This window comes from Anthonomus grandis, chromosome 6 (assembly GCF_022605725.1).
Source record: "Anthonomus grandis grandis chromosome 6, icAntGran1.3, whole genome shotgun sequence".
Classification (NCBI taxonomy): Eukaryota; Metazoa; Arthropoda; class Insecta; order Coleoptera; family Curculionidae; genus Anthonomus; species Anthonomus grandis.
In genome coordinates this window covers 33,663,352-33,690,271 of record NC_065551.1, presented here as the reverse complement: position 1 = coordinate 33,690,271, position 26,920 = coordinate 33,663,352, and the positions used below count along the sequence as shown (strand labels likewise).

At 32.6% G+C, this 26,920-nt stretch overlaps 1 protein-coding gene across 1 annotated transcript in view; it reads left to right on the top strand.

Moving 5' to 3' along the window:
- LOC126737236 (dynein axonemal heavy chain 3) overlaps window positions 1-26,920 on the top strand; it is a 110,084-nt gene that overhangs the window by 24,894 nt on the left and 58,270 nt on the right. Inside the window, exons 16-29 of the mRNA XM_050442030.1 lie at window positions 3,781-4,043; window positions 4,099-4,300; window positions 4,359-4,677; window positions 12,071-12,269; window positions 12,359-12,527; window positions 14,699-14,892; window positions 14,947-15,075; window positions 15,141-15,342; window positions 16,886-17,116; window positions 17,167-17,339; window positions 20,505-20,643; window positions 20,696-20,971; window positions 23,770-24,102; window positions 24,163-24,369. Coding sequence (XP_050297987.1) covers window positions 3,781-4,043; window positions 4,099-4,300; window positions 4,359-4,677; window positions 12,071-12,269; window positions 12,359-12,527; window positions 14,699-14,892; window positions 14,947-15,075; window positions 15,141-15,342; window positions 16,886-17,116; window positions 17,167-17,339; window positions 20,505-20,643; window positions 20,696-20,971; window positions 23,770-24,102; window positions 24,163-24,369 — 3,036 coding nt within the window. The remainder of the gene's footprint in view (window positions 1-3,780; window positions 4,044-4,098; window positions 4,301-4,358; window positions 4,678-12,070; window positions 12,270-12,358; window positions 12,528-14,698; window positions 14,893-14,946; window positions 15,076-15,140; window positions 15,343-16,885; window positions 17,117-17,166; window positions 17,340-20,504; window positions 20,644-20,695; window positions 20,972-23,769; window positions 24,103-24,162; window positions 24,370-26,920) is intronic.

Here is a 26,920-nt window from a genome sequence, read left to right as displayed (position 1 = left end):
AAAGAGAATGTTTGGACTACAAGGTGAGCACTCACTTAAAGCCCAAAAAACTAATGGGAATATTTTGATGAAACAAAATGCGTAGGCGTCAGAAAAATATTCTTTTAATGTCATTTAAAGTTTAAACCAATTCAAACAAAAGCTTTAGAGGCATTAAAAATGACATTTAAAGTCTATAAAATTTGAGACATCTTCAGAAAGAATTTTCAAGGTCTGTAAGATAGTAAATTGAAATAAAAATTCACTCAAATGCCTGAATATGATAAAAAAAATGATTGCAAATTCTCGGAAGACATAAAAGATAGAGCCTTTAAAGGCCTGGAGTATTATGCAAAATCATTTAAAATTTAAAGAAATTACCCAAAAAACGTTTTCAATAACTGGAAGATATAAAATATGATACTAAATGCTTGTAATAAATTGAACAATTTCCCCGAATGCCTGTATAATATAAAATATTCAAAATATAAAAAATGGCACCAAAGACCTGAAATAAAATAAATAGTTTCTTTAAAGACTTAAATAGCACAAAAAAGTTAAAACACATTTCTTATGCCTGGAAGACATAAGAAAATAGCATTGAAAGCCTGGAATAAAATAAAAAATTACTTAAAATGCCCGGAATAATATTCAGAGTCATTTCAAATGTATAAGCAGTATACAAAAAGTGTTTTTAATGTCTAGAAGGTACCGATGCTTAAAATAAAATAAACAATTTCCTCAAATGCCTGAATGAGAGAAAAAAGAAGAGAAAGATTGTGCTTTTTAAGAAGTGATGCCCAAGGACTAATGTTTGAACTACAAGAACTTACTTAAAATTCGAAAACCTAGAAAACCAATAGGAACAAAACAAGAAACATGATATTCAGAAAAATATTCTCTAAAAATTTCATTTTGGGTCTAAAGCGTCACAGAGGCACCCTCTTACATCCTGTATAATGCTTAAAGTTACTGGTTGTATCTAGTATGACTTATGTATTGAAATCAATGCCTACCGGACTCTCAAGAAATTTTGTGTCTTACAATCCAACGCGGGTACACCAAAATATAGTGTTGATCTTTTTCTCGGTGCTTATATTATACCATTTGTCAATGACATATTCATAACATCTGAACCATCAAGGCTTAAAATACCGATGCAGCACAGTCAGTCCGTTCAGAATGCAAAGGAATATATCCCCTTTCAAGCATTGCCAATTTGCCTATACCTGCTTAACTTTATCAGTTTTGTAGATAATGAGTTGTAGATAAGGAGCAAACATTTGAGCTGATTTTCTACGATTTTTGATGGAAAATTAAGGAATCATGTGAATTAAAATTAAAAGTACTTTTTCTAATTTTTGGACTTAAATTTCCTTGCAATTTTTATTACCAAATTTTGGGTATTCTACCGCACTTCAGTTTCCTAATTCCAGATGACCAGCATCATTTTATGCCATTTTTTTGGGGTTTGATAATAGTCTTTAAGAATTTGGTAATTTTTCATAGAAAATACATACAAAGTCAAGATTTTTCAATCGTCTCTCAAGTGACTCCAAATTGTAAATAATACATACCTCAATTAAAGAGGCATTATTATTGTAGTATTGGTTTTTTCTAAAAACATGTAACGCGCCATTTTGTTCTGAATACGTTGCCATATTTTTAACTTAAAATCATGCTGATCATGCAGACTTATTTTAAGAAACTTTTTTTGTAGGCACGGTATAGCTGCCTCAAATTACGCTAGATTATTAAGTTCTTTAGTATATCTTGCTATGAACTTATACTTTTTTTACAAAGAGATATAAATGTTAATTTTTGATCAAACACTATTCCTAGGCAGTAAACTTCATTGACACACATAAGCAACACATTATTTAATTTATATAGATATATGATACGATTTTCTTTTCTATGAATAGAAAGGATTACTCATTTACCTATATTAGAGTATATTTTATCCTCGATTGTCCAATGAATAACTCTATCTAAATCTTTTTGTAAATCAACAGCCTGCAGGGCTTTTTATTTATTTTTTTAAATTTTAGTCATTGGTAAACAATAGACTTGTTGAATTTTTAAAACTTTCAAAATACTAATAATAAATAATAAGAATAGCAGTCTAACCGAATTGGAACACTGTGGTACACCATATGTTAAAGGCTGACACTGAATACAGCCTTTCACAAAGATATCTTTTAAAATACTCTTAATTTAAATTGTCCTGGAATACAAATTCACATTTCGATTTAACTAATAATATTTCCGAAGATACTTCGTCAATAGCTTTGTCAAAGTCAGTGTATATATAAAATTCAAAAGCATCAGATACAGATCATCACATAACCAATACTCTTTTTTTTTCGAAGTATTTTTTTAAATAACAAACTAAACCATCTACAATATTAGTATTTTGTAAAATACCCATTATTGTCTATTACAGCCTGACATCTACGTGGCATTGATTCAATAAGGTTGTCTATGAGTTTAAAACCAATATTTTTCCATTTCTGTTGCAACCGTTCGAATAATTCACCTTTATTTGAATAGTTTGTATCCCTAATATCACGATCTACAATTTCCCATAAATTTTCGATGGGATTAAGATCGGGTGACTGGGATGGCCATTTTCAAAACTGGTATTTTTTCTTCTTCGAAAAATTGCTTCATAATTTTGGAGGAATGCTTCGGGTCATTATCTTGCTGGAATTGAAATCTCAATGGTAAATTGTCTTCGACATAGGGCAACATAACATCTCTCCCTGTACATAAACCTGTCCATTATGCCCTCTATGCGATGTAACGGGCCCACTCCATAACCTGAGAAGCAACCCCAAACCATCACTGATCCACCTCCATGGTACACTGATTTTGTGTACTTGGGATTCAAGCGCTGGCCAGAAGGACGTCTAACATATTGAATTGCATCGGCATTAAAAAAATTAAACTTCGATTCGTCGCTCCAGCAAACACGTTTCCATTCACGTGCCTACGTGCAAATAGATTCTTTTCTACCAACCTTTGTCTTACAGTCCTTAAGGACACATTACAAATCCCTAGAGCCTGTAATTCTATCTGAATTTGACGAGAAGTCATGAAATGGTTATTCTGGCTAATTCGTTTTAATTTGCGTATAGCTCTAATGTTCATTTTTTTTGGTTGACCAGATTTATTTTTTGGCACTAATGATTCTGTCCTTTCATATCTTTTGATAATTGCCCAAACAGCTTTTCTTTTAACATCAAATCTACGAGCAATATCAATTTGACGATCACCCGCGCGATATGCATTAATAATGCGTTGCCTTAAATCAAAGGACAATCTAATTTCGCGTGGCATGTTGCACCTTGAGTTAAAGAGAAGCAATACTATACTAATTTTACTTTATAAATATCTAGACAAAAAAATAATTCTAAAATTGTTTTTGTCTATCTAGTTTTGACCAGCTATATTTATATTATTGCTTTATCTGATAGCAAGCAAAATATTTAACTGAAATTTATTGGTATCTTTTTATAGACCGCCTTACAAATAACAATAATTTAAAATCTAGGGGACCTGTGGGTAAATCTTTAAACAATTATATGAAAATAATACTTTTTCTATCTACTTTTGGCCACTACTGTATATCTTGGTTAGCAATCATTAAATTACTTAAAGGGAACTTGGTTTAAGAAAGCTGTGCTGAAAAACGAATTTTTCAGTTTATTAATAAAATTTAGTACTTTAATGTGAAATATCTTCTCCAATTATTATAAACTAATTAAACCTAAACTAAAATTAAATCTTACACTTTAGTGTCAAGCCACTTGGATGTACTTGGAGCCAATATTCAGTTCGGAAGACATAATGCGCCAGATGCCGACCGAGGCGAGACATTTTAAGACAGTCGACAGAGTATGGAGGGCCATTCAGGCGCACACCATTAAAGACACCCACGTTTTAGTTGCTACTGAATACAAAAATATGCTGGCACTTTTAAAGGAGAATAACCGACTGTTGGATGAAATCCAGAAAGGACTCAACGACTATTTGGAGAAGAAACGGTTATTCTTTCCCAGGTAAGACTTATATTAGCAAATCAACCAGATTTGGTTTGATAATCTTTGATTCCAGATTCTTTTTTTTGTCGAACGATGAACTCCTGGAAATCCTCTCAGAAACCAAAGATCCCTTACGGGTGCAGCCACACCTCAAAAAATGCTTCGAGGGCATTTACGCCCTGGATTTCAATAAAGACGAGGAGGTTATCGGTATGGTGAGCGCCGAAAAAGAAAAAGTAACAATGAGCACCAAGATAGTCCCTGCTGACGCAAAAGTAACTTATAATTAAATTATTTTTACCATTAATTAATAAACATTAAATGCTGATCAAGGGTATGGTGGAAAAATGGCTGATCCAAGTCGAATCCGTAATGATTCAGTCGTTAAAAGACTTCACCAAGAGGGCAATCGATCATTATCCGAGTGTGGAACGTCCCACGTGGATTCTCACGTGGCCCGGACAGATTGTCCAGTGTGTGGACTGTATCGAGTGGACGTCCGAGGTCACGGGGGCCATTTTTAGCGGGAATTTGCTGGATCAAGAGGAATTGTGCACCGAACAGATCGAGCAGAGCGTGAAAATGGTCCAGGGTACTTTGAAACCGAACAACCAAGTTACGGTGGAGGCTCTGATTGTTATTGATGTACATGGTGAGTGGAATAAGGCGAAAAAATTTGTTTTGGATTTTTATAATTTTTTTTGGATAAAGGATTTGGGTTGTTTTCTTAAACTTGAAAAACAGTTTCATATATGTGTCATTTATTTAGTCAAAAAACTCATACAATTTTCTGTCAAACACACATAACAGTCAAACATAATATGCATGTATAGGGTGTCCCATTTTGGGTACTTTTGCGGGGTATCTCCGTTATTTTTAAAGTGATGCAAACATTTTTTATTTTAACAAGACTTTCATAGCCCGGTTTTTAAGATATTTTTTGGCGTTTTTGAAAATGTCGCATTTTGGGATCCCCCTCGTATCTCCGTTCACCTTTAACTTATTGAAAAGGTAAAATAATATTCTTATGGATTTTTTTCCCGTAGAATACAGTGGTGTCAATATTTTTTGTTAAATGCGTACTATTTTTAAGTTATAAACCGTTTTTTATGGCAATTTGTTTTTTTTAATGGAACACCCTATATATTTATAGGCTATAATAATAATAATAATAATAATAAATGTCTTTATTAAGAAATATACAATTTTAAGAGGAAAAGTACATTTCTCAAAAGGCGTAGCCTAGCTGACTTTAAGGCCGGCTACTCAACATTAACCCTAAAATTTCTTAAAGTAACTAGATTAATTAATAAATGTTATTTAACAATTTTTAAATTTTTTAAATTAACAATTAAGAAATACGATATAATCTAATAGCATAATATTACCAGGCTATTCCTCAACAATGTCTTGCTGAGAACTAAAAAAATCTTCTTTCTTCTTCTTTCTTTTCAAAATCAGGGGTATATTCATTAAGATGTAATGACTGTAATGCCATTTACATAGGGCAATCGGGGAGAAAAAATTCCACCAGAATAAAGGAACATACAAGTTTGGTGGACAGGTATAGGGATACTGACATGACCGAAATTAAATCGGCATTTGCAAATCATTTATTGGCCTCCTCACATGGTTTTTCCTTAACTCAGGGAGGGGATATTTTGCGTGAGTGCTCAAAAGGCAAAAAACTGGACTTGTTAGAAAAAATGGAAATAACTAAAGCTAAGAAGAGCCTGTCCTTGTGTGTGTGAACGATATTTTCACGTTTGAACCTCACCTCATTTATAACAACCTCTCTTAAAAAGTCTTTTCTTCCTTTTTCTTTTTCGATTTTAGATATTTTTAGTTTTTATTGTGAAGATTGTTTACTTATATTCACACTTATTAGTATAGTTCGGATTGTTTTCCATTTTTTAACATGTTACTTGGTGGCCTATGGGTTAGACGCGCGCCTGTGAATCTAAATGTTGCTGGATCGTTCCCCACTGGTGACATTTTACATTTTTATTTTTTTAAGCATATATTTTTATCTATGGTGGAAATTGTTAACTTAACCTAGCTTTTCTTTTATTGTTAGTTGTAATGTGATCTGTGTAGGTCTAGGTAATGAGTTTTATAAGCGTTCTTTTTGTTTTGTGAAAAATATCTTAATGTATTTTTTAGGCCTGATGATGCTCCGATAGGAGCGAAACACGTGTAGCTTTAAAAAATTATATGGATTTGATGAGACCGTGACTTTGTGTTTTTACCTTTGTTTTGTTTTCGTTTGATACGATGATACGTTTCTATTTAAAAAATATTTCTTTAATTTTTTTGCGAAATGTAAAAAGATTCTTTAAACTAAAATGTTTGATATACTTATTATACAATGATACTATATTATATGTAAAACAACGTTGAAAAATTGCCTTGTGATGATGATTCGGTATAGAAAGAGTATTAGATCTAATGGGTACTATATGAACATCTTGTGGAAACAATAATTTGGATCTTAATTATTGCGGAACAGATGTTTTAAGTAGTTAAAAAATACCGATACGAAAAAGAAACATTAAGCCACTGAAGCTGATTAATGTTGTGAGAAATATGATCGAATTTTTTTAAGTTGTATTATTAAACTAATATGTATTATTAAAATATCTAAAATACAGGAATTTATTATATTTAATAAGGGTGGAATACAGTATGGCAAGCAAAGTTTAATATTCCTCACTGATATACCATCATCGCCAATTGCCCCAGTGGATATACGATTCAGAATCTTTAACAGGGAATTCTCGTCTACGAGTATAGGCGTAAAATTTAATTTGATATAATTTTGTAAATTTTTGTTTAAACCCTCCTAACCTCACATTAATTATTGAAAAAAAATTATATTTTGAATTAGAAAATAAGAAAAAAAATTCTCTTATATATTTTTTTAATAATTGTCTAATCAACTAAGCTCTCATGGAAACTAGAGAATAATTCCATAAATTAAATTGAAAACTTGTTTAAGCAAGTTTAAGTTTTTTTTTAAACTAAAACAATCAAATATTTTTAATTTTAAACCGCTAAATTCTGAATATTTCAGGCCACCGAACAAAACAAAATTAAAACCGTATACAAATTAAAAAAAGTAAACCGTATATAAATCTACCGCAATTATTTTGGATTATTTGCAATCGTTGTCTGTCTACAAAACTTAAACATGGATAATATAAAATTAGGCAATAGTATACTTTGGACAAAACATAAGACGCGCAAAGAATTTAACAAGCATATTGATGAAGTTGTTAACTTAAGTTTTAACAGATCAACTAAGGACTTCAAACATCTGACTTCCCATCTACAATTTGCATATATATAGAATAAAATATATTCAAAGAAGATTTTTGAAATGCTTTTATGTGATCATGAATTATTTCTTCAAAGATTTAAGTTTTCATCTCTTAAACTAACTTTAGTAGCCAGATATTGCTATTTAAGATGTGCAATAATTTAATTGATGTAACTGTACTACTAAGTCAACTTAACTTTTTCGTTTCATTTAATTATTACACCAATTTATCGTACTTACCTATTCTTGGTTCAATTCTTTTATGATCGAAATAATATTGATCTTTGTATATCAATGTTTAAAAAAAAGATTGAGACATTAATCCTTGATTTTAGCACCTATTTCTGTTTATGACAATATTAGTTTAGGTTTTTTAAACCTTTGCTGGATAGTATGTCAATTTTATATATATATAATATTATGTTATATTATATATGTATAATATTGACTATAATATAAAGGGTGATTCTTAAGTTGATACTTTTTTGTTAACTGTGTATAGAACTCGGCAAAATAAAAAAAAAATTCAAATAACATTATTCGAAAAACCGAAAAATAAAAAAAAGTTTTTGTCTAACTGTTGCCGCAGCCTGCTCAATACGTGCTATTAGTTCTTCTTGTGTGTCGATAGGCGTCTTGAAAACTAAACTTTTCATATACCCCCACAAAAAAAAGTCACATGGATTTAGGTCTGGCGACCTTGGTGGCCATGCAACTGGTCCGTTTCGGCCAATCCACCGATTTGGGTAACTTATATCCAAAAATTCGCTCACTTCTCGTCTAAAATGGGCAGGTGCTCCATCCTGCAGGAGCCACATAGCTTGCCTGATATTCAATGGCATGTCTTCTAACAGATCAGGCAGATTATTTTGCCAGAAGTCCAAATAAATATCGCCCGTCAAACGGTCTGGTAAGATAAATGGTCCAACAAGTATCCCATTCACGCATTAACAGAAAAGCGGTGTTGAAAATTGGTTCTGCGAATTGCATGGGGATTATCAGATTAACAGACCAAACATGCGTATTTTGAAAATTGTTAATTCCGTTTCGGGTGAATGTTGCCTCGTCTATGGCTAAAATTTTGTTCGAAAAATGTTCATCATTTACATGTTGTTGTAGGAACCATTCACAAAAACTGAACTCTGCGGGGAAAGTCTTCAGGCAGTAGCGCTTGGACACGTTGAACGTGAAAGGGATTAAATTGATTCTCGCGCAATGTTGTCCATACTTTTTTTTGACTTAATCCGACCTGCCCTGCAACAACTCGAGTACTTGTTGTTGGATCTTCTTAAGCTAACATTTTCAGGTCTCCTTCCTCTTCCTGCATGCCCTCCACGATGTTCCCGTAAATCGCCAGTATCCCTAGCCCGGGTGAATAAGATTTATGAAACTTCTGGGTGTAGGATGATTCCGCAAAGGAAAGCGGTCTGCGTATAATATCGAAGCAGCAGCAGCACTTTGAAGAGACTTTCCATAAATAAGCAACATATCCACAAGTTCATTGTTTTCATAACGATGTGCCATTTATGGATTTGCAAATTTAAAATTAACAACAATAAACCAAAAGTGTCTAAGACTAACTGATCGGTACAGTGTGTGATCGATAATACAAAAATTCGAGCAAAAACTAAACATAAACCGACGATGAAAAACAAATGTATATTTTACCGAGTTCTATACACAGTTAAAAAAAAGTATCAATTAAAAATCACCCTGTATAATATTATGCATATAACTTTAAAAATTAAAATATGTTTGTTGGCATACGGTACCTTTTGCGATAAGTAGCAGACCCTGCACAAATTAGATATACATTGGGAAAATCTTAATTGAAAATTCAAATAAACACCCAAATTTCTGGAAGCCTCAGTGAACTTCAACACTGCGCCATTCATTTCAAAGTTAAGGTATTCCTTTAAAAACTCAGAATGTTGCATAGAGGAGAAAAGTAAAACTTTAGTCTTCTCTGCATTTAAAAATAAGTTGTGTTTCTTGCTGTATACGGTGATTTTTCTAAGCTCCGAGTTTACATTTGCTTCAATTTCATTATATTCCCATAGATCGAAAGTATAAATAAGCTGTATCATCGGCATTACTTGGAGTTTGGGAAAATTCGACAACTTTGCTTAAATCAGAAGTATACAGCATAAATAAAAGTGGCCCTAGAATGGAGCCCTGTGGCACCCCAGACATAACTTCTGCACAATCTGATTCACCAGCGGAAATTCTAACAAATTGCTTTCTATTACCTAGACAGTTTTCAAAGAATGAAAGAGGACGATCTCCCAATCCAAAAAACTTAAATTTAGAAATTAGTAAATCGTGGTCTACGCAGTCAAATGCTCTAGAAAAATCAAGCAATATTAAAATAGTAGAAAATTTGTCTTTGTTTTATGACTTAAAAGATATATATTTGTCGGAGAGTCACTTTCATTATTTTCGGCAGACATATTCGTTATAAGTAAGTAAAACTCGTAATTCGTGAAAACACACTCTTAATTACTATATTGACAAATAAACACGAATTACACATAATTACACTAAATAAACAAGTAAACTAACGTGCCGTCAGTATAAAGTACTGTCGCGAATAAAATAAAAGAACTAGTGATCCGAAGCCGGTCTATCTATCATCAGTTCTCTCAAAAGATTGCCTTTTCTGTTCCTTTATGAATGCTTCTCCAAGCATTCATTCCCGGCTTCGTTCCACTCTCCCAATATCTCTTAAAAGCTATTGAGTCATGTCCTTTATTTTTATAAAAATAATTAATGGACGGCCGTACCGCCGATCGGTGACAGTAACTTAATACCAAGCCTATTACTAACCAAAACAAATCCTTATCTTAATATTCTTAGAAAAATACGTATAGCCGACATATTTAAGCCATGGCTATTGTTTATGACGAGAAACAAAAATAAATGTCAAATATTGGTGCATCTTATCGGATTGGACAGTCTTTTGATCGACTTTTGGTCTATTTTATAGAACCAGTTTATTTTCGTTCTTTTGGTGCTTTTATTTAATTCATATTTATCAAGTTTTTAGAAGAATAACAGCATATGAAAATTACGAAAAATATGATACGATAGCATATTTTATATAGAGTACCCACTGAAAATTTTAAAGAAGGTTCGTAATTATATTTCCGAAGCTCAGTGAGCTATTATGACTATGCAAATCTCAAATATCATTATAAGTTTGTACTTGTCAGATAACTGGAAAAAAGGGGACCGTTTTTGGAGATATTTGCTCGTTTAAAAGCAAAAATAGTTAAGCACGGATATTTGTTTACTCGCGTCCTAAAACAAACAACAATGAGGAGAACAGGGAAAGTAAAGAGACGGGTGGTTTGGGATATATAGAAGCAACTCCTTCATCATCATGTAGAAAAATTGGAAAAAAAAAATTGGTGTGCCAAAAACTGACGCTCAGTGGATCTTGAAGAAATATAAGTATCATTAATACAAATTTCATATAGTGGAACTGTATCGAACTGTTTTGCCAGTGGTATTTGCAGGAAATTGATGCTATCGATTTATTTGGAAGACTTATTATCTTGTCAGAAGAATGCTTTTTTCAAGTGCGAAAATTTTGAATTGTTACAATACCAGAAACTGGTATACAGAAAATCAGCATTTAATGTTTGAGAACACATAACAAGGACGCGGAGTGTCATGTTTTACTTTGACAGATAAATAGTTTATAAGATTTTTGAAGGAGATCTCACAGAACGTAGATAAGGAGAAGTTCTTGAGAATTCCACTGTTATACTGCTATTATAACCGCTCGAAAATATTCTATTCGCTCAATAATGCTCTACGGGCGTGTCTTGATGATGACTTTCCTGAAAGATGGTACCAACGGACTTATTAAGTGGCCTCGGCAACCTTTAGATCACTCAATTTTAGATTTTCTTTTATGGGGCTATATACAAAATACAGTATTTAAACGACGATACAATGGCAGAGTTTCGAAAGGCAATTCATTTAGCCTTTCAAAATCTGCGAAGGAGACCAACTATTCTTTTTAATTCAAAGAATTACAAAGATGTGCCAATTTTCCGTTAGAAAAAATGACCCTCATCACCTTTCCAAATTTGTTTTTTCTTTTTAAAGTATTTTTTTTGTGTTTGTTATATTGCCTCTTTATGCTATAAAACTGTTGTTAGAAACAAACAAAAAATTAAAGTATGCATTTGAATTTAAAAAATGTAATTTATTTGCGTATTTATGAGAAAAAGTGCATACAATTATATATTTTTTAAGCGGTAAAAAAAAGGCAATTTTAGTCTAGAAACCTACAAGGTGTACCATTTAAAAAAATCTTAGTTTGGTCTACAACCCAAAAATAATAAATATTTAACAAAAACTATCTACACCACTGAAGTCTACGGAAGAAAATCTATAAGAATATAATTTTTATCTTTTCAATAAATTGAAGGTTAACGGTCGTATCTCCGTTATGAAAATTTTGTTAATGACATCTTTAGCTTCACGATAGAGTAGCACACTGGCGCGAAAACCGCATCTCGTTAACGTTAAATATAACGGAGACACCCCGTGAAAGCAACCAAAATGGGACACCATGTACACATTACAAAAAAAAAAACACAATAATAAACATTCTCGCTAAAAACAAAACCAATACATATTTCATTACACTATATCCAGAAAAATATGTAGTAAAGATCAGCCATCAAGTATAACCGTTGGCAATTTTTCAAAGGTCGTGACATAGTAACAAAACTAAAAGAACTAAACGTAACCTCGATCGCTGACTTTAACTGGATCTCGCAGCTGAGGTACTACTGGCGCTCGGACGCTGTCAGCGTTTGCATGATCACCACGGAAGTGCTTTACGGGTTCGAGTATCTCGGTAACACTGGACGTCTGGTGGCAACACCTCTTACCGACAGATGCTATAGGTAAACGGTTAGAGATTTTTTACTGTATACTTAATAAAAAATTACAATATTTGAGGTTGTTCTTATTAAATAGTGAAATATTCTCCTAGGACTCTTATGGGAGCCTTAAAGTTGAATCTGGGCGGAGCCCCCGAGGGACCAGCGGGCACCGGTAAAACGGAAACCTGTAAGGATTTGGCGAAAGCGGTGGCTAAGAAGTGTGTGGTGTTTAATTGTTCCGACGGGTTGGATTATAAGGCTTTGGGGAAATTCTTTAAGGTTTGTATTTTATAGTGTATTTTCATCAAAAATTTGAATACTTTTAAGGAGATGTAGGGACAAAGAGAGGGAATTTATTGATCAATAATTTGATATAAGAATGATTCTTGTAACTTAAAAACTTTGTGGGTTTAAACCCTATTCTGTTCACCAAGGTCCAAGGGTACTAATTTTTTTTAGGAACCACTCCAAATATTTTTGTACATCAATATAATTTTAATTTTAGGGTAAAAACGTGGTGCTAGAATAGAGATTTGGGTAGTTAAAGCATTTTTGGTTGGAGCATTCTTTTACTTAATTTTTCAATTTAAATACTCTTGGAAATAATTGTAACATTCTTAAAAGGCATCTCTTTCTAAATCATTTAATATAAAAATGATTTTTGTACCTCAAAAACCATATGAGTTAGAGGCAATTTTGTCAACCAAGGTCCACGAGCCACCAAATTAGAATTTTTGAAACTGAAGATTTTTATTCATTTTAAGACATTTTTGGGCATAACTTGGGAACCGCTAGAAGTATAATCATGATTTTTTTACTTTCATATAGTGGAGTTTTTGATGATTGATTTAAGGGAAAATCGTGTTTTTTGTTTACGTATTTATGTAGCTATGGTAGTTTTGGTTGGGGCAGTTTCATAAGGTTCACATTTTAGTTAATAACGATAGTGCATAGTGCTGTCACAATGCAATTATTGCGATGTTGTTTACGGTTTGTGCCTAGACTCTAATGACAGGTGCCAATTGCAAAAGCTTCAGAGCTCATGTATTCGCCTAATTTTTGGCATACGCAGACGTAATCGCGTTTCCCATAGACTTTCCAAGCTGGGGTGGTTAAATATGCAAAATCGAAGGGTTGCTCATTCACTTACTTTTTTTCATAAAATTCTTAAATACCGTAGTCCACCTTACCTATACCTTAAGATTACTTTTAGAAATGATGTTCACCATTTGGGCTTAAGAAGAAACATAATTCATTTTCCAAGACATAAGACTCAATTATTTAAAAGTTCCTTTTCCTATAATTTTGCATATCAGATGAACTCTTTGGGCATACATTTTGAGTTGGGTTTGGTGTCTGTTCAGACTTTTCGCAGAGGAATGAATCTGCCTTGGCAGAATTCTAAATTTATTGGCCTTTTATTTGCATAAAATAATAAATGTGTTTTTTTTATGTAGTTATGATGAATTTGCAAATAAAAAATATTTATTATTATTATTATTATTATTATCATTATTATTATTATTATTATTATTACACACGATGATACTTTGAGTTTAATTTTCTCATTGTTATAGGTACAAGGTGTCGCGAAAAATGTGGGAAATCTCTCAAATTCAGGTAGAAAATAAAAACACAATATCGGATTTTCCTATAAAAAAAATTCCTATAAGCCCTCCCTACGAAGATACGGCCCCTTAAAGACGCCCCTGGAAATCGGGTTTTCTTGAATAACTTTTGACGTACTTATAAAAAAATTTACGTGATCAACACTACTAGGACTTCTTAAAAAAGTCCTTAAAACTCATTTTCCCTCGTTTATTTTACCAGGGGCGGACTAGGTTGTACATTATAACGCTTACATTTTTAGCACCCTGTATAATAAAGACTTTGAAATAATAAATATTGGTAGCTTGAACCTTAAACTAAAAAAAAGGCACTCTTGTTTACCGATAAAATGAACCGTTTTGGAGAAAACAAATAATTCAGGAATCGCTATTTTGTTTTAATTAGAAAGAACTATGATATGTTCAGTTTTTTCAGCGCTGTGACAGTTTTAAGTGACCATTTTAAATTGTTTAATCTAAAAAAGTACATATGTCTAAAAATGCAGGACGGTTCTTAGAAAGGCACCTTAACGAAATTGTTTAAAAAAATATAAACCTATGTTTTTCTTGAAACGAAAAAACAACCTGAAAAAAGAATTTATAATAATTAAGAGGTCCTTAGTAGTGCTGATTACGTAAAATTTTCATTAAATCATACCAAGTGCTTCAAAAGTTATTAAAAAAAAAAACAATTTTCAGCGGCGTCTTTAAGAAGCCGTGTCTTCGTAAGGAGTAGAACCTGAATCCCAGAGATTTCCCACTTTTTCCGGTATATCCAAGTCTCTTTGAGAATATAGGATGAATATTTTTTGGAATTCTCAGTTTATCCCTGTGTAATTTTAGGGTTTGGCCCAAGCGGGCGCCTGGGCCTGTTTCGACGAGTTTAACCGCATCGAACTGGAAGTATTATCAGTCGTAGCGCAACAAATATTAAGCATCCAAATGGCCGTGGCAGCAAAACTGACCAAGTTCGTCTTCGAGGGCACCGAAATCACCCTGGACCCCACTTGTACCGTCTTTATTACCATGAATCCAGGGTAAGTAAAATACAATCGATTGATCAACTATTTTTCTAATAAGAAACATTTTAGTTATGCCGGAAGACAAGAGTTACCCGATAACTTAAAAGTGCTATTTAGGACAGTGGCAATGATGGTGCCGGATTACGCAATGATCGGTGCGATTTCCTTGTACTCATACGGATTTGTGCAGGCGCAAAGGTATTTATAAAAAAACGCTCATCGAACCTCAACATCAAATAGAGGGAGCATTGATTCGTTTGCAGTTTAGCGGAAAAGATCGTCCACACTTATAAATTGTGCTCGGAACAGTTGTCGTCTCAAAACCACTACGACTATGGAATGAGAGCGGTTAAGTCGGTGCTATTGGCGGCGGGAGCGTTGAGGAGACTCTATCCGGCCACCGAGGAGGCCCAGCTGGTTTTGAGGGCCATCATTGATGTTAATTTGCCCAAGTTCTTAGCTCAGGTACAGAGAGTATCAGTATGCTTATCTATAACACTCTTCACTACATTAAAGTCAGTATTTAACGGTGTCAATAAAAGTCAAACTCTTATTGCGTTATGAAGTTTGTGTCGAATTATTAGGATAAAAAAACAATATTTTGAAAAAAAATTTTTTTCGCGAATTCTTGTACGAATTTGGAAAAACGCTGAAATAGGTGTCCAACGAAATTGTCTATGGAATATGTGTACATATTTTGAAAATGGTATCCGGTCAATTTTTTGCGTTATGAACTTTGTGTCAAATAAATAGGAAAAAAAATCAATATTTTCAAAAAAAAATGTTTTTCTCAAATTCTTGTACGAATTTGGAAAAACGCTGAAATAGGTGTCCAACGAAATTGTCCATAGATTATGTGTACGAATTTTCAAAATGATATCTGGTCAATTTTTTGAGTTATGAACTTTGTGTCAAATAAATAGAAAAAAAAATCAATATTTTCAAACAAAAATTTTTTTCACAAATTCTTGTACGAATTTGGAAAAACGCTGAAATAGGTATCCAACGAAATTGTCCATAGATTATGTGTACGAATTTTCAAAATGATATCTGGTCAATTTTTTGAGTTATGAACTTTGTGTCAAATAAATAGAAAAAATAATTAATATTTTCAAAAAAAAAAATTTTTCTCAAATTCTTGTACGAATTTGAAAAACGCTGGAATAGGTGTCCAACGAAATTGTCCATGGAATATGTGTCAGAATTTTCAAAATGGTATCTGGTCAATTTTTGGAGTTATGAACTTTGTGTCTAATAAATAGAAAAAAAAATAATATTTTCAAAAAAAAAATTTTTTCTCAAATTCTTGTACGAATTTGGAAAAACGCTGAAATAGGTGTCCAACGAAATTGTCCATAGATTATGTGTACGAATTTTCAAAATGATATCTGGTCAATTTTTTGAGTTATCAACTTTGTGTCTAATAAATAGAAAAAAAAATTAATATTTAAAAAAAAAAAAAAAATTTCTGAAATTCTTGTACGAATTTGGAAAAAACGCTGAAATAGGTGTCCAACGAAATTGTCCATGGAATATGTGTCAGAATTTTCAAAATGGTATCTGGTCAATTTTTGGAGTTATGAACTTTGTGTCTAATAAATAGAAAAAAAAATTAATATTTTCAAAAAAAAAAATTTTTCTCAAATTCTTGTACGAATTTGGAAAAACGCTGAAATAGGTATCCAACGAAATTGTCCATAGATTATGTGTACAAATTTTCAAAATGGTATCTGGTCAATTTTTTGAGTTATGAACTTTCTATTTTTTTTACATTAATATGTGAAAATTGTTGAGGATAGATTTGAGGGTAAAAACGTGGTTTTAGGATAAATATTTGGGCCGTTAGGTTGGGATATTTTTTTTTAGTAGAGTAGATCAGGCTTTCATGCAACCACGCTGAAAGTTCATCAATATCCAGTCTCTTATTTTTTTCTTATGCCAATATTACCCTAGAATGATGCATACATTTCGCAATATGTAGATTTTAATTTCACTGATTTTATTCCAGGATGTGCCTCTGTTTATCGGCATCTACCAAGATCTGTTTCCCAACATAGAAGTGCCAGCCTTCGAACGATCCGACTTAATAGAATGTCTGATAATAGACATCAAACTGAAGAACCTTCAGCCTACACCGTGGTTCGTTGAGAAATGCATGCAAATCTACGAAATGATTTTGGTGCGTCACGGATTGATGATAGTCGGGAAGCCCATGGGTGGAAAAACCAGCGCGTATCAAGTGAGTGAGTGAAAAAAATCGATTTTTCGGTCTTTATCGTGTTTTTTTAGTCATTAGCGGACGCTCTTGGACGTCTATGTGGCATGCAAGATGCCAAATTGTACGAGCATAGCGTCCAGTATCGGATAATTAACCCTAAGGCCATTTCGATGGGGCAACTTTACGGACAATTTGATCCTGCCTCGCACGAGTGGTCCGATGGGGTACTGGCCAACACTTTTAGGTAATTAAGAATCATTATAGGCGTACCGGGGATGTACCATAAATCTCTTGTGCTAGGTTTTTTGAATATTATGCTTTTTATTTCAGGAAAATAGTCCAGTTAGTTTTTCAGATTAAGGACTTCAAAATGAAACGTTATTTCTCGGCACCACTGCCTAAAATAGCGGATATTTCTGCAAGTATTTGTCAGACTAGGTCGAACTCAAAAGAATAGTTTTTTAGGATATTCTTCTGAATATTATAGGGTTTATTTTATGAGCATAGGTTAATTAGTTTATAAGATGTGAATTACTCAGCTTAAAAATCAAACATTTTTCTTCAGCATCGCAGTTCTAAAATGGCGAGCATTCCTGAATATTCCTTCTTGTTGGATTAATTTAAGCCTAAATAACATTTTTAGAGAATATTCTTTTGAATTTTATGCTTTTGCCTTATTAGAATATTCCTATAATTTCTTTGACATTTTGAACTTTAATTGAGTAGATCCCTTTGAATAGTAGCCACCTTGAAGATTAAACGTTATTTTTCGACACCAATGCCAAAAATGGCGAATATTTTAAAAACCATTACTTGAATTATTTGGAACTATAACAAAATACACACAACCGCAATGTCTAGGGATAATTTAGAATTTTCTTAATTTTTTTTTTTATTTGTTAAAATTTTATTTACTTGCTATAAATATAAAAATATCTAGACTTTATCCTTATTTTAGACTGCTTAAACCACACTGTACATTTTTCTACTTAATTTATTTATCTCAAATAAATAAACAAATACACATATCGTTATTTATTGTCTTGAATTCTTTTACCAAAAAAAAGTGTTTTTTTGGAAAAAAGTTTGTTCATAGAGCTCAGTATAGTTCTTGCTAACCATGCAGCGCAGACATTTAACGAGAGAAGAAATGATACGAGCGGTGGGCCTTTTAGATGGTGGTATGACGCAAGCACAGGTTGCAGTGAACATGGGCACTACTCAAAGCGTAATTTCACGCTTATATGCACGGTATCGAGAAGAAGGCGATGTGGCGGAAAGGCATAGAGGTCGCTTACGTATTACAACCCCTCTACAGGACCGCTTTTTACACTTAAATGCTCGAAGACGCCCCACTGTAACAGCACCAGAATTGCAAATCATGCTACAGCAAGTGCATAACGTTGAGGTTTCAGCCGATACTGTACGCCGACGTTTGCATGAAAACAACCTACGTAGTCGTCGGCCTTTAAGGGTGCAACCGTTGTCCTGGGGTAATCGAGGAGTACGACTTTTGTGGGCGGAAGAACATTTGTTGTGGCAAAATGAAAGTTGGGCAAATGTGCTGTTCACTGATGTGCTGTTCACTGAGAGCCTGGAAACGCAAACCGCCTGTGCAATGTCCAGGAAGTGCATTCTTTTCGTGGCGGAACCATCATGGTTTGGGGAGGCATTAGTATTGGAGGAAGAACAGACCTCATTTTATTAGAAAACTTTTTAACTGGCAGATTATACGTGGATCAGATACTGGCACCTGTTGTTATTCCGTATGCAGCAGCAATTGGTCAAACCTTTGTTTACATGCACGACAATGCCAGACCACATACTTCAAGGGTTGCTAGAGAGTTTCTAGAAATGAATAATATCGATGTCTTACCATGGCCACCTCAATCCCCGGACCTAAACCCCATTGAACACATGTGGGATATGCTTCAAAGAAGAGTTCTTCGTATGGAAAGACCAAGAGACAATAGAAGAACTTTGTTTCTGACACTTCAAGAAGCCTGGAATGAGATACCCCAAGATGATATTGATCATTTAATTCTAAGCATGCCCAGACGATGTCAAGCAGTTGTGAACAGTCGTGGAGGTCATACAAGTTATTGAATATTGTTTTTGTTTATTTTTTGTTAATTTAAAATTAAGAATTAAATTTTTGTAAAACCTAGTTTCTCAACAACTTTAATTTTTTTGCATTTTTTTAGAAAAAATATAAATTATTTAAAATTTTTTGGGTTTTTTTATTACCTTATAAACTACTCTTAAACTTGCAAATAAATTTAAAAAAAAAAGATCATATTAAAAAATATATATACAAATTTATTCAAAATATCCCTAGACATTGCGGTTGTGTGTACATATAGAATATTATTCTGAATATTAAGCTTGTTGTTTTATGAGAATATTTGAATATGCTTTTGAGATATTGGACTTTAAAGTGAGAAGATCCCTTTGAATAGTAGCCACCTTGAAGATCAAACGTTATTTTTCGATACCAATGCCAAAAATGGAGAATATTTTAAAAACCATTACTTGAATTATTTGGAATGATACCAAAATACGTAAAGAATATTATTCTGAATATTACGCTAGTTGTTTTATGAGAATATTCCTTCTAGATTTTGAGATTCTGGACTTTAAAGTGAGTAGTAGACACCTTGAAGATCATACGTTATTTTTCGACGCCATGGCCTAAAATAGCGTATATTTCCGCAAGTATTTGTCGGATTAGGTTGAACCTAAAAGAATCTTTTTTAAAGATTTTTTTTTCGAATATTGTGCCTTTAATTTCAGGAGAATATGTCTCTTATTACTCTTTAAGATTTTGGAATTTAAAGTGGGCACTTTGAAAATCAAACATTTTTCTTCGGTATCTCTGCCCAAAATGGTGGATATTCCTGATACTTTTTTTTGGATTCAATTAGAACCTAAATAGTATTTCTAGAGAATATCATCCTTTTTACCTTATAAGAATTTTCTTATATTTTTTTGAGATTTTGAACAAGACTGCTTTAAATAGCGGATATTTGGGAAACTGCTGTATAAATTGATTTAGACATATTATCAAAATGTCTAAAGAATATTGTTCTGAATATTATGCTTGTTATTTCGTAAAAATATTTCAATTAGTTTTTAATATTTTGGATCATTTTAAAGATCAAACGTTATTTTTTGACACCGAAAATGGCGAATATTTTGGAAACCACTACTCGCATTGATTTGGACCCATAACAAAGTTTCTAGACAATATCCTTTTTAATCTTTTGCTTTATGAGAATATTATAATATTTTTAAATTTACCCATAATTATTTCAGATGGGAGAAACATCAGGGAACATTCTTATAATATCTTAAACATACCTAAGACTATAATATTTCTATTAGTTAATACAATATGTTTATTTTCTAGAGAGTTCGCTAATAGCTACACCTTAGAAAGAAAATGGATCCTATTCGATGGCCCAGTAGATGCGGTATGGATCGAAAACATGAACACAGTACTGGACGATAATAAAAAACTGTGCCTAATGTCCGGAGAAATCATACAAGTAATAATCGATCATTTTATTAATCCTTTAAATATCATATAACGGTTTACAGATGTCCCCTCAAATGAACCTGATATTCGAACCGGCCGATTTAGAGCAAGCCTCACCGGCAACAGTCTCTAGGTGCGGCATGATTTACATGGAACCGCATTTGCTCGGCTGGAGACCCCTAATGGACTCCTACGTGGCGACTTTGGAGAAAATTTTACTGCCGGAACAGATCGAGATCCTTGTGGAGTGCGTCGAGTGGCTGGTACCGCCTTGTTTAGAGTTTATCAACGAGAATTGCCGGAAGTTCGTGGAAACGTCCGATGTACATTTGTTTTATGTAAGTGCCACACAAGTTATAAGGGAAAATGTCCAAGAATAAGGAAATATTTAAATTTATTCTAAAAACCACAAAATTGGGTCTTATTCGTTGGAAAATATTTTTTCTTTTTGTATAAACTCTATTTATACATTCATTCATTAAACTACCTTTATGTTATCTTAAATTATCGAAAAAGTCATTCAAGTAGTTGAAGTATAATGAAGTAATTTGGGTTCTAAAGATCTACTATGATCGGGAGTCCGTAGCAGATTAAAAAAATTTGCCCAACTGCCTAAAATAAAAAAAAAATTAAAACAATGATTTTTATGACACAAAACGACTGTATTACTGTTTTTAGTTTAACTGCCTGGAATTAACAAAAAAAATTACACACCCGAATGAATTTATTAATTAAGAGAATTAAAATTAAGCTATTAAAAAAGTGTGCATTTTGGCATCTTTTAATAGGAAATATGCATTTAAACAAAACATGGGAATAGTATAAGAAAATTAATTTCAAACAAAAATTTTAAATGCTTTTTTAAATGGATGATGAAAAAATTAATTATTTATAAAACTAGGTGGAAAATAAAGTATTCAAAGAATTTTATATTTTTTTATTAACATTATATGGTTACATACAAAAGTCAAAAAACTGGTTTAATAATTATAATTATACATATAAAGAAATTAAAAAGAACAAATAAGTTTCTTAACTGTTTCTAAAAACCGTATGATTAAAGAAGAGAAAAACAAATAGAAAACTGCTTAACCGGCTTGAATAAACAAAAAAGAACGCAAAAGTTCAACTTAGCCAAAGAAAGCTGCTCGAATGCCTCAAATTGAAAAACCGAGGAAAAAACTGCACCGAAATTGCAAAAAGAATTATTTAATTGCTTGGAATTAGACAAAAAAACTAAAGCAGTTCAAAAGTTCTACTGGGTCCTTTAGTTTCTAATTTTTTCAATTCCAGGTAGTTGAACAATTTTGTTGTTGTTCTTCGATCCATTTTTTTCCTTGATTTTTCAATTCAGGAAGTTGAGCGCATTTTTACGGTCTTTAGTAATTTTTTTTCTTAAGTTCGCTTTTTTCCCTTGGATTTTCCTCCCTTAAGTCTAATTTTCTGTTGTTTATTCTTATTCCAGCCAATTGTGAAGTTTTGGTCATGCTTTTTAGTTTTTTTTCCAATTTCCATGCACTTTTTGTCAGTGTTTTTCCGTATCCATTAGTACACGTCTTTGATCTTTTTCCAATTTTAGACTGTTGAGCGGTTTTTTATGGTCTTTAATTTAGTTTTGAATCTTTTTCCCAAATTCAGGCAGTTTTTATATACGTTTCTTCCTTGGGTTTCCTCCCTTTACTTTGCTTTTTCCTCATTTTTCCAGGTGTAAGCAGTTGAATAATTTTTTTAATCTGCTACGAACTCTAGATCTTGGGAACCCAAATTACTTCATTATACTTCAACTACTTGAATAACTTTTTCGATAATTTAAGTTTATACACATCTCGTGAGAGTTTTTTTCTAATTCCAGGTAGTGGAGCAGTTTTTATATTGCAATTTCAATCCTGTTTAGTCCTTGATTTTTTAATCACAAAGTATTTTTTTTATGTGTTACATTCAGTTTTTCGTTATTTTTAAATGACTCGCACAAAGACTGAATTGCGGTAGGAACGAAGGAAAACTAAAAAATTAAATATTTTTCGATTCACTTTCTTTGGTCTAATTATTTCCTCGTTTTTCCCTTGATTTTTTCAATTCCTGGCAAATGGGCAGTGTTTTATCCGCTTTTTCCTCCTCTAACTTTTTCATTGTTTTTATTCTTGATTCTTCATTGCTAGAAAGTTGAGCACTTTTTTATCGCCTTTAGTTTGACTTTTTCGTAGTTTTTTTTCCAATTTCAGAACAATTTTTTGTGCCCTTCAATCAAACTTTTTCCTTGATTTTTTAATAGCATTTAGTTTATGATATGCGTTGCCTTTTCTATTACAGGCAGCAGGAAAGTTTTTTTTTTGTATTTTTCAGTGTATTTTTTTTTCATGGTTTTTTCTCCCTTTAGTTTAACTTTTCATTGTCTTTTTTCTCGATTTTATAATTCTAGGCAGTTTTTCCAGCTTTCATAGCCATTTTTTCGTTATTTTTCTTTCCTTATTTATCTAATTCCAGGCAGTTGAGTCTAGTTTTTTTTTTGGTTTTTCAATTTTGCAATAATTCAAGCTGAATTGCAATAAAAACGAGATAAGCGATAAAATTTTCCGTTCTTTCCATTCCCACATTAAAATTTTATAGTAAAATTGCACTAATTATACTTTCAGTTAAAAAACTTAAATAAGTATTTTTCAAATATACAACCAAATTACAAGACAGTTTTACCACTAACCAAAACTCTTTATTTTTACTCTCTCTTTATTTGTCTCGTAATTTAAGCGTCACACCAAAGGTTCCAACCATTGGACCAAATATAAAAGCATCCTAAGCCTATTTAAGAATCTATAGTAGTACCACGCCTTATTGTGAGCCTTATCTATAATAAGAATTTTTTTCATTATGTTAATAAATTACCATAATAATTACTCAAGGGATTCTTGGCTAAAAAAAAATATTCTTATTGAAATTAAATCCTCTAAAATAAATGTACAGTGCCGTTGTTTTTAAGTAAAAAAAATATGGTACGGACAGACAAATAAGGCTAAAAACTACATTTCTAAAAATCCTCTCTACTACTCCTCACTATAAATCCTCATTAAAACCTCAATTTACTACCCCAAACAAACCGCACTTGTTCAATTTAAATTTGATCCTATTGTTTCAATTTCAGTCATTCACGAGACTGTTCAAATGCCTATTGGTCGAGGAAAATCAAGTGAGCACCGTATGGATGCAGTGCGTTTTCCTATTTTGTTTGGCCTGGGGCCTCGGGTCCACCCTGACCAACGAGGGTCGTAAATCCTTCGACGTGTTTTACCGAAAAATCCTCGAGGGCCAAAATAAGAATTATCCCAAGCCGAAATCTTATAAGTTATCGAAAAATCAAATATTCCCCGAGAGGGCCGACATATTCGATTGGTTGTACGATAAGAAGAACAATGGGACGTGGATATCGTGGAGCGATACCGTCGATAAGGTCCAGCAAATTCCCCCTACAGCGAAAGTAGGTCACTTTTTATCATTTATACGGATTTGTTTTTGCAATTTGCCGATAAAATTTTAGGCCAACGAGCTGATTATCCAGACAAACGCGTCCTGTTGCCAGAGATACTTTCTGAAATTGTGCCTGACCAACTGCATCCCGATCTTGTTTGTCGGACCAACTGGTACCGGTAAAACGGCGGTTACGCTGGACCATCTGCTCAGTCTCCCGAAGGAGAAAGTGTTGCCTAATGTAGTGAATTTTAGTGCTAGGACCACTTCATCTATGGTACGTATCTACTGATTTAATTCATATTAACAGGGTGTCAACTGGTCTATCAAGGATGACGTATCGTCCGTTTCTTTTCGCTGGTAATTTCATTGAGTACTGGAAGAATGACTTCATCAACTGCCTGGTATTAGTAAAATATTTTCATCTCTTCCAGGCAGTTGAAATAGAAAGAGTTTTTGTGAGATTAGAAAAATGGTTTGGAAATGCCTGGAATTAGTCAAGCAGCATCTCTTTCTCTCCTTCTGAGGTATTTGGAAAAAAATGATGAAAGAACATTTCCCAATAATAAAACATGTGATTTTTATTCATTTCGTTGAAGCAAAAGAGAGGAAAAATGTTCTAAAACCAGGATAGCCTGAAATCGGGAGAATGACTGCCTGGAATCAGTCAATAATTATCTATTTGACTATGATATTCCATTAGGACCTTCAAAAGGAATCGAGAGCCCTCTTTTTGGAAGCCATAGATATACTTGTAATAGTGTCAAAATTGATAAACGGATTTGCAGGCATAATAGTTGAATTGAATCCAAATAGAATTAGTATGGGTTACTAATGATACATACACACACTTTCTCACAAATGGATGGTCCTAATAATTAATATGTTTATGCCAAAGAAAAGCTGTCTTGGAATTTTTCACAAAAATAATTATACTCTTTAATAACCTGCATTTGGGCAGCTCATCTGAATCTTGCTGCGTCTCTATTATAAAATTCGACATTTTTGGAATTAGTAACTAACATTAATTAATAATAACTAACGACGCAATATATTAAACAGATTTCCATGCGATGCTTATTAAAAAATGAAAATTAATTGTTTGTGAGTGAGCAATTCTTAACTAAGCCTATAAAATCGGTTCTATGTTTATTTTTTTTCAAAAGCATGCAAATAATAAAAAGTACTAATGATCCACAGGCAACTTGGTTACCTTGAGAGCCGTAACATTTTATAAATAAACATTAAATTCGTAAGCATATGGTCATTTTCTGGATTTTTCATTATAAAAAGTCATCTTCCTTAAAATGTTTAATTTTTTTTGAAAAACGCTGAAATAGGTATTAAATGAAATTAATTGGGGAATACGTACACAAATTTTCAAAACTGTATTTTAGGTTGTTTTTGAGTTATTGCTATTTTCTGTTTTTTTCTTAGTAAACAAAATGTTTTAATTTTTTTTAAAAACGCTAAAGTAGGTGACTAATAAAATTAACAGAGCAATATGTGTGCAATGTTTCAAAACTATGGTTCAACTTTAACCATTTTAGAGTTACTGTGATTTTTTGGATTTTTCATTATAAAAAATCATCTTCTTTAATGCGAGTTTTGAGAAGATCGATGCATTAAACATTAAATATTTAAAATTTTGATAACGTTTCTTTAATTTGTCAAAGGTCACTGTATACTTACCATACCAGACACCTAATTTGCATCTGGATACCTTACTTCTTAGTTAAGAGTTATAAGCAAATATTGTAGGTAAAATTACTCTTCTTGAGTTAAGTCTGTTGTTGAACTTGATGGAGATCAACTGCCTGGAATTTGCCAACAATTATATATTTCTTCCAGGCAATTGAGAAAAAAATAAAAAGAGAAAGTTAGAACTAAGAATAGAAAGTCTTAATAAACTTTTCTCTCTTTTCTACCCATGGAACTTTCAAGAGAGAATAAAGAAAAAACGACTGCATGAACTGCCTGGAACTTGTGTCATAATCATATTTCTTCCAAGCATTTAAGAGAAAGAGAGTTAGAACTAAGGTTAGAAAGGCCTAGGCATAGACTGTTTCTGTTTCCTGGAAATTTTTGAAAAAACTAAGACAGAATGATTGCCAGAAATTAGCCAATAAATATATATTTATTCCAGGCAGTTGAGGGAGAAGGAGAGAGAGGGAATTAAGGAATCGTCCATAAACTACCTGAGGCCTCAAGAGGAAAGAAGGGGCTGGCAAAGCGACACTATATACCTCCTAGAGGAACAGAGAATTTTTTGTATTTTTCTCAATTAATACAAAGAAAACAAAAGGAGTTAGTAGGCATAAAAAATTGAGTCAAACGCTTGGAATTAATTAATTCCTGCTTATTTCCTCGTAAGTCGGATGGAGGACTGAACGGTCCTTTGTATATGTTCAATAATGATTGGTAAATTTCTTCTAAAGTATTTAGATTTTATAATCCAATGACAAATTATGGGAAAAAGTAATATCTTGGGTTAGAAATCATGTTTCCACGTCATAAGGTTCTGATACTATATTCAAGGCAGCAGTTTCCAAAATCAAAATCGCAATGACTTAGGCACATGGAACAGAAGAAGTCTAGTTTTTTTTAGTCTATTTCAGTCTCAGTAAAACAGATTTTATTATTTAATTGGTTGAAATTGAATAATAGTTGGTCATTTATCTTAGAAGTTAAGTAAACTTTTCCTGTAAAAAAAAAAATTGTCCTTGAAAGAGAAAAATTGATGACTGAATATACCTATCGAAAATAGCAAACGACTGTTTCACGATGGTACAGCACCATTTTAAAAAACCCTGTACCAGAGTACTCTT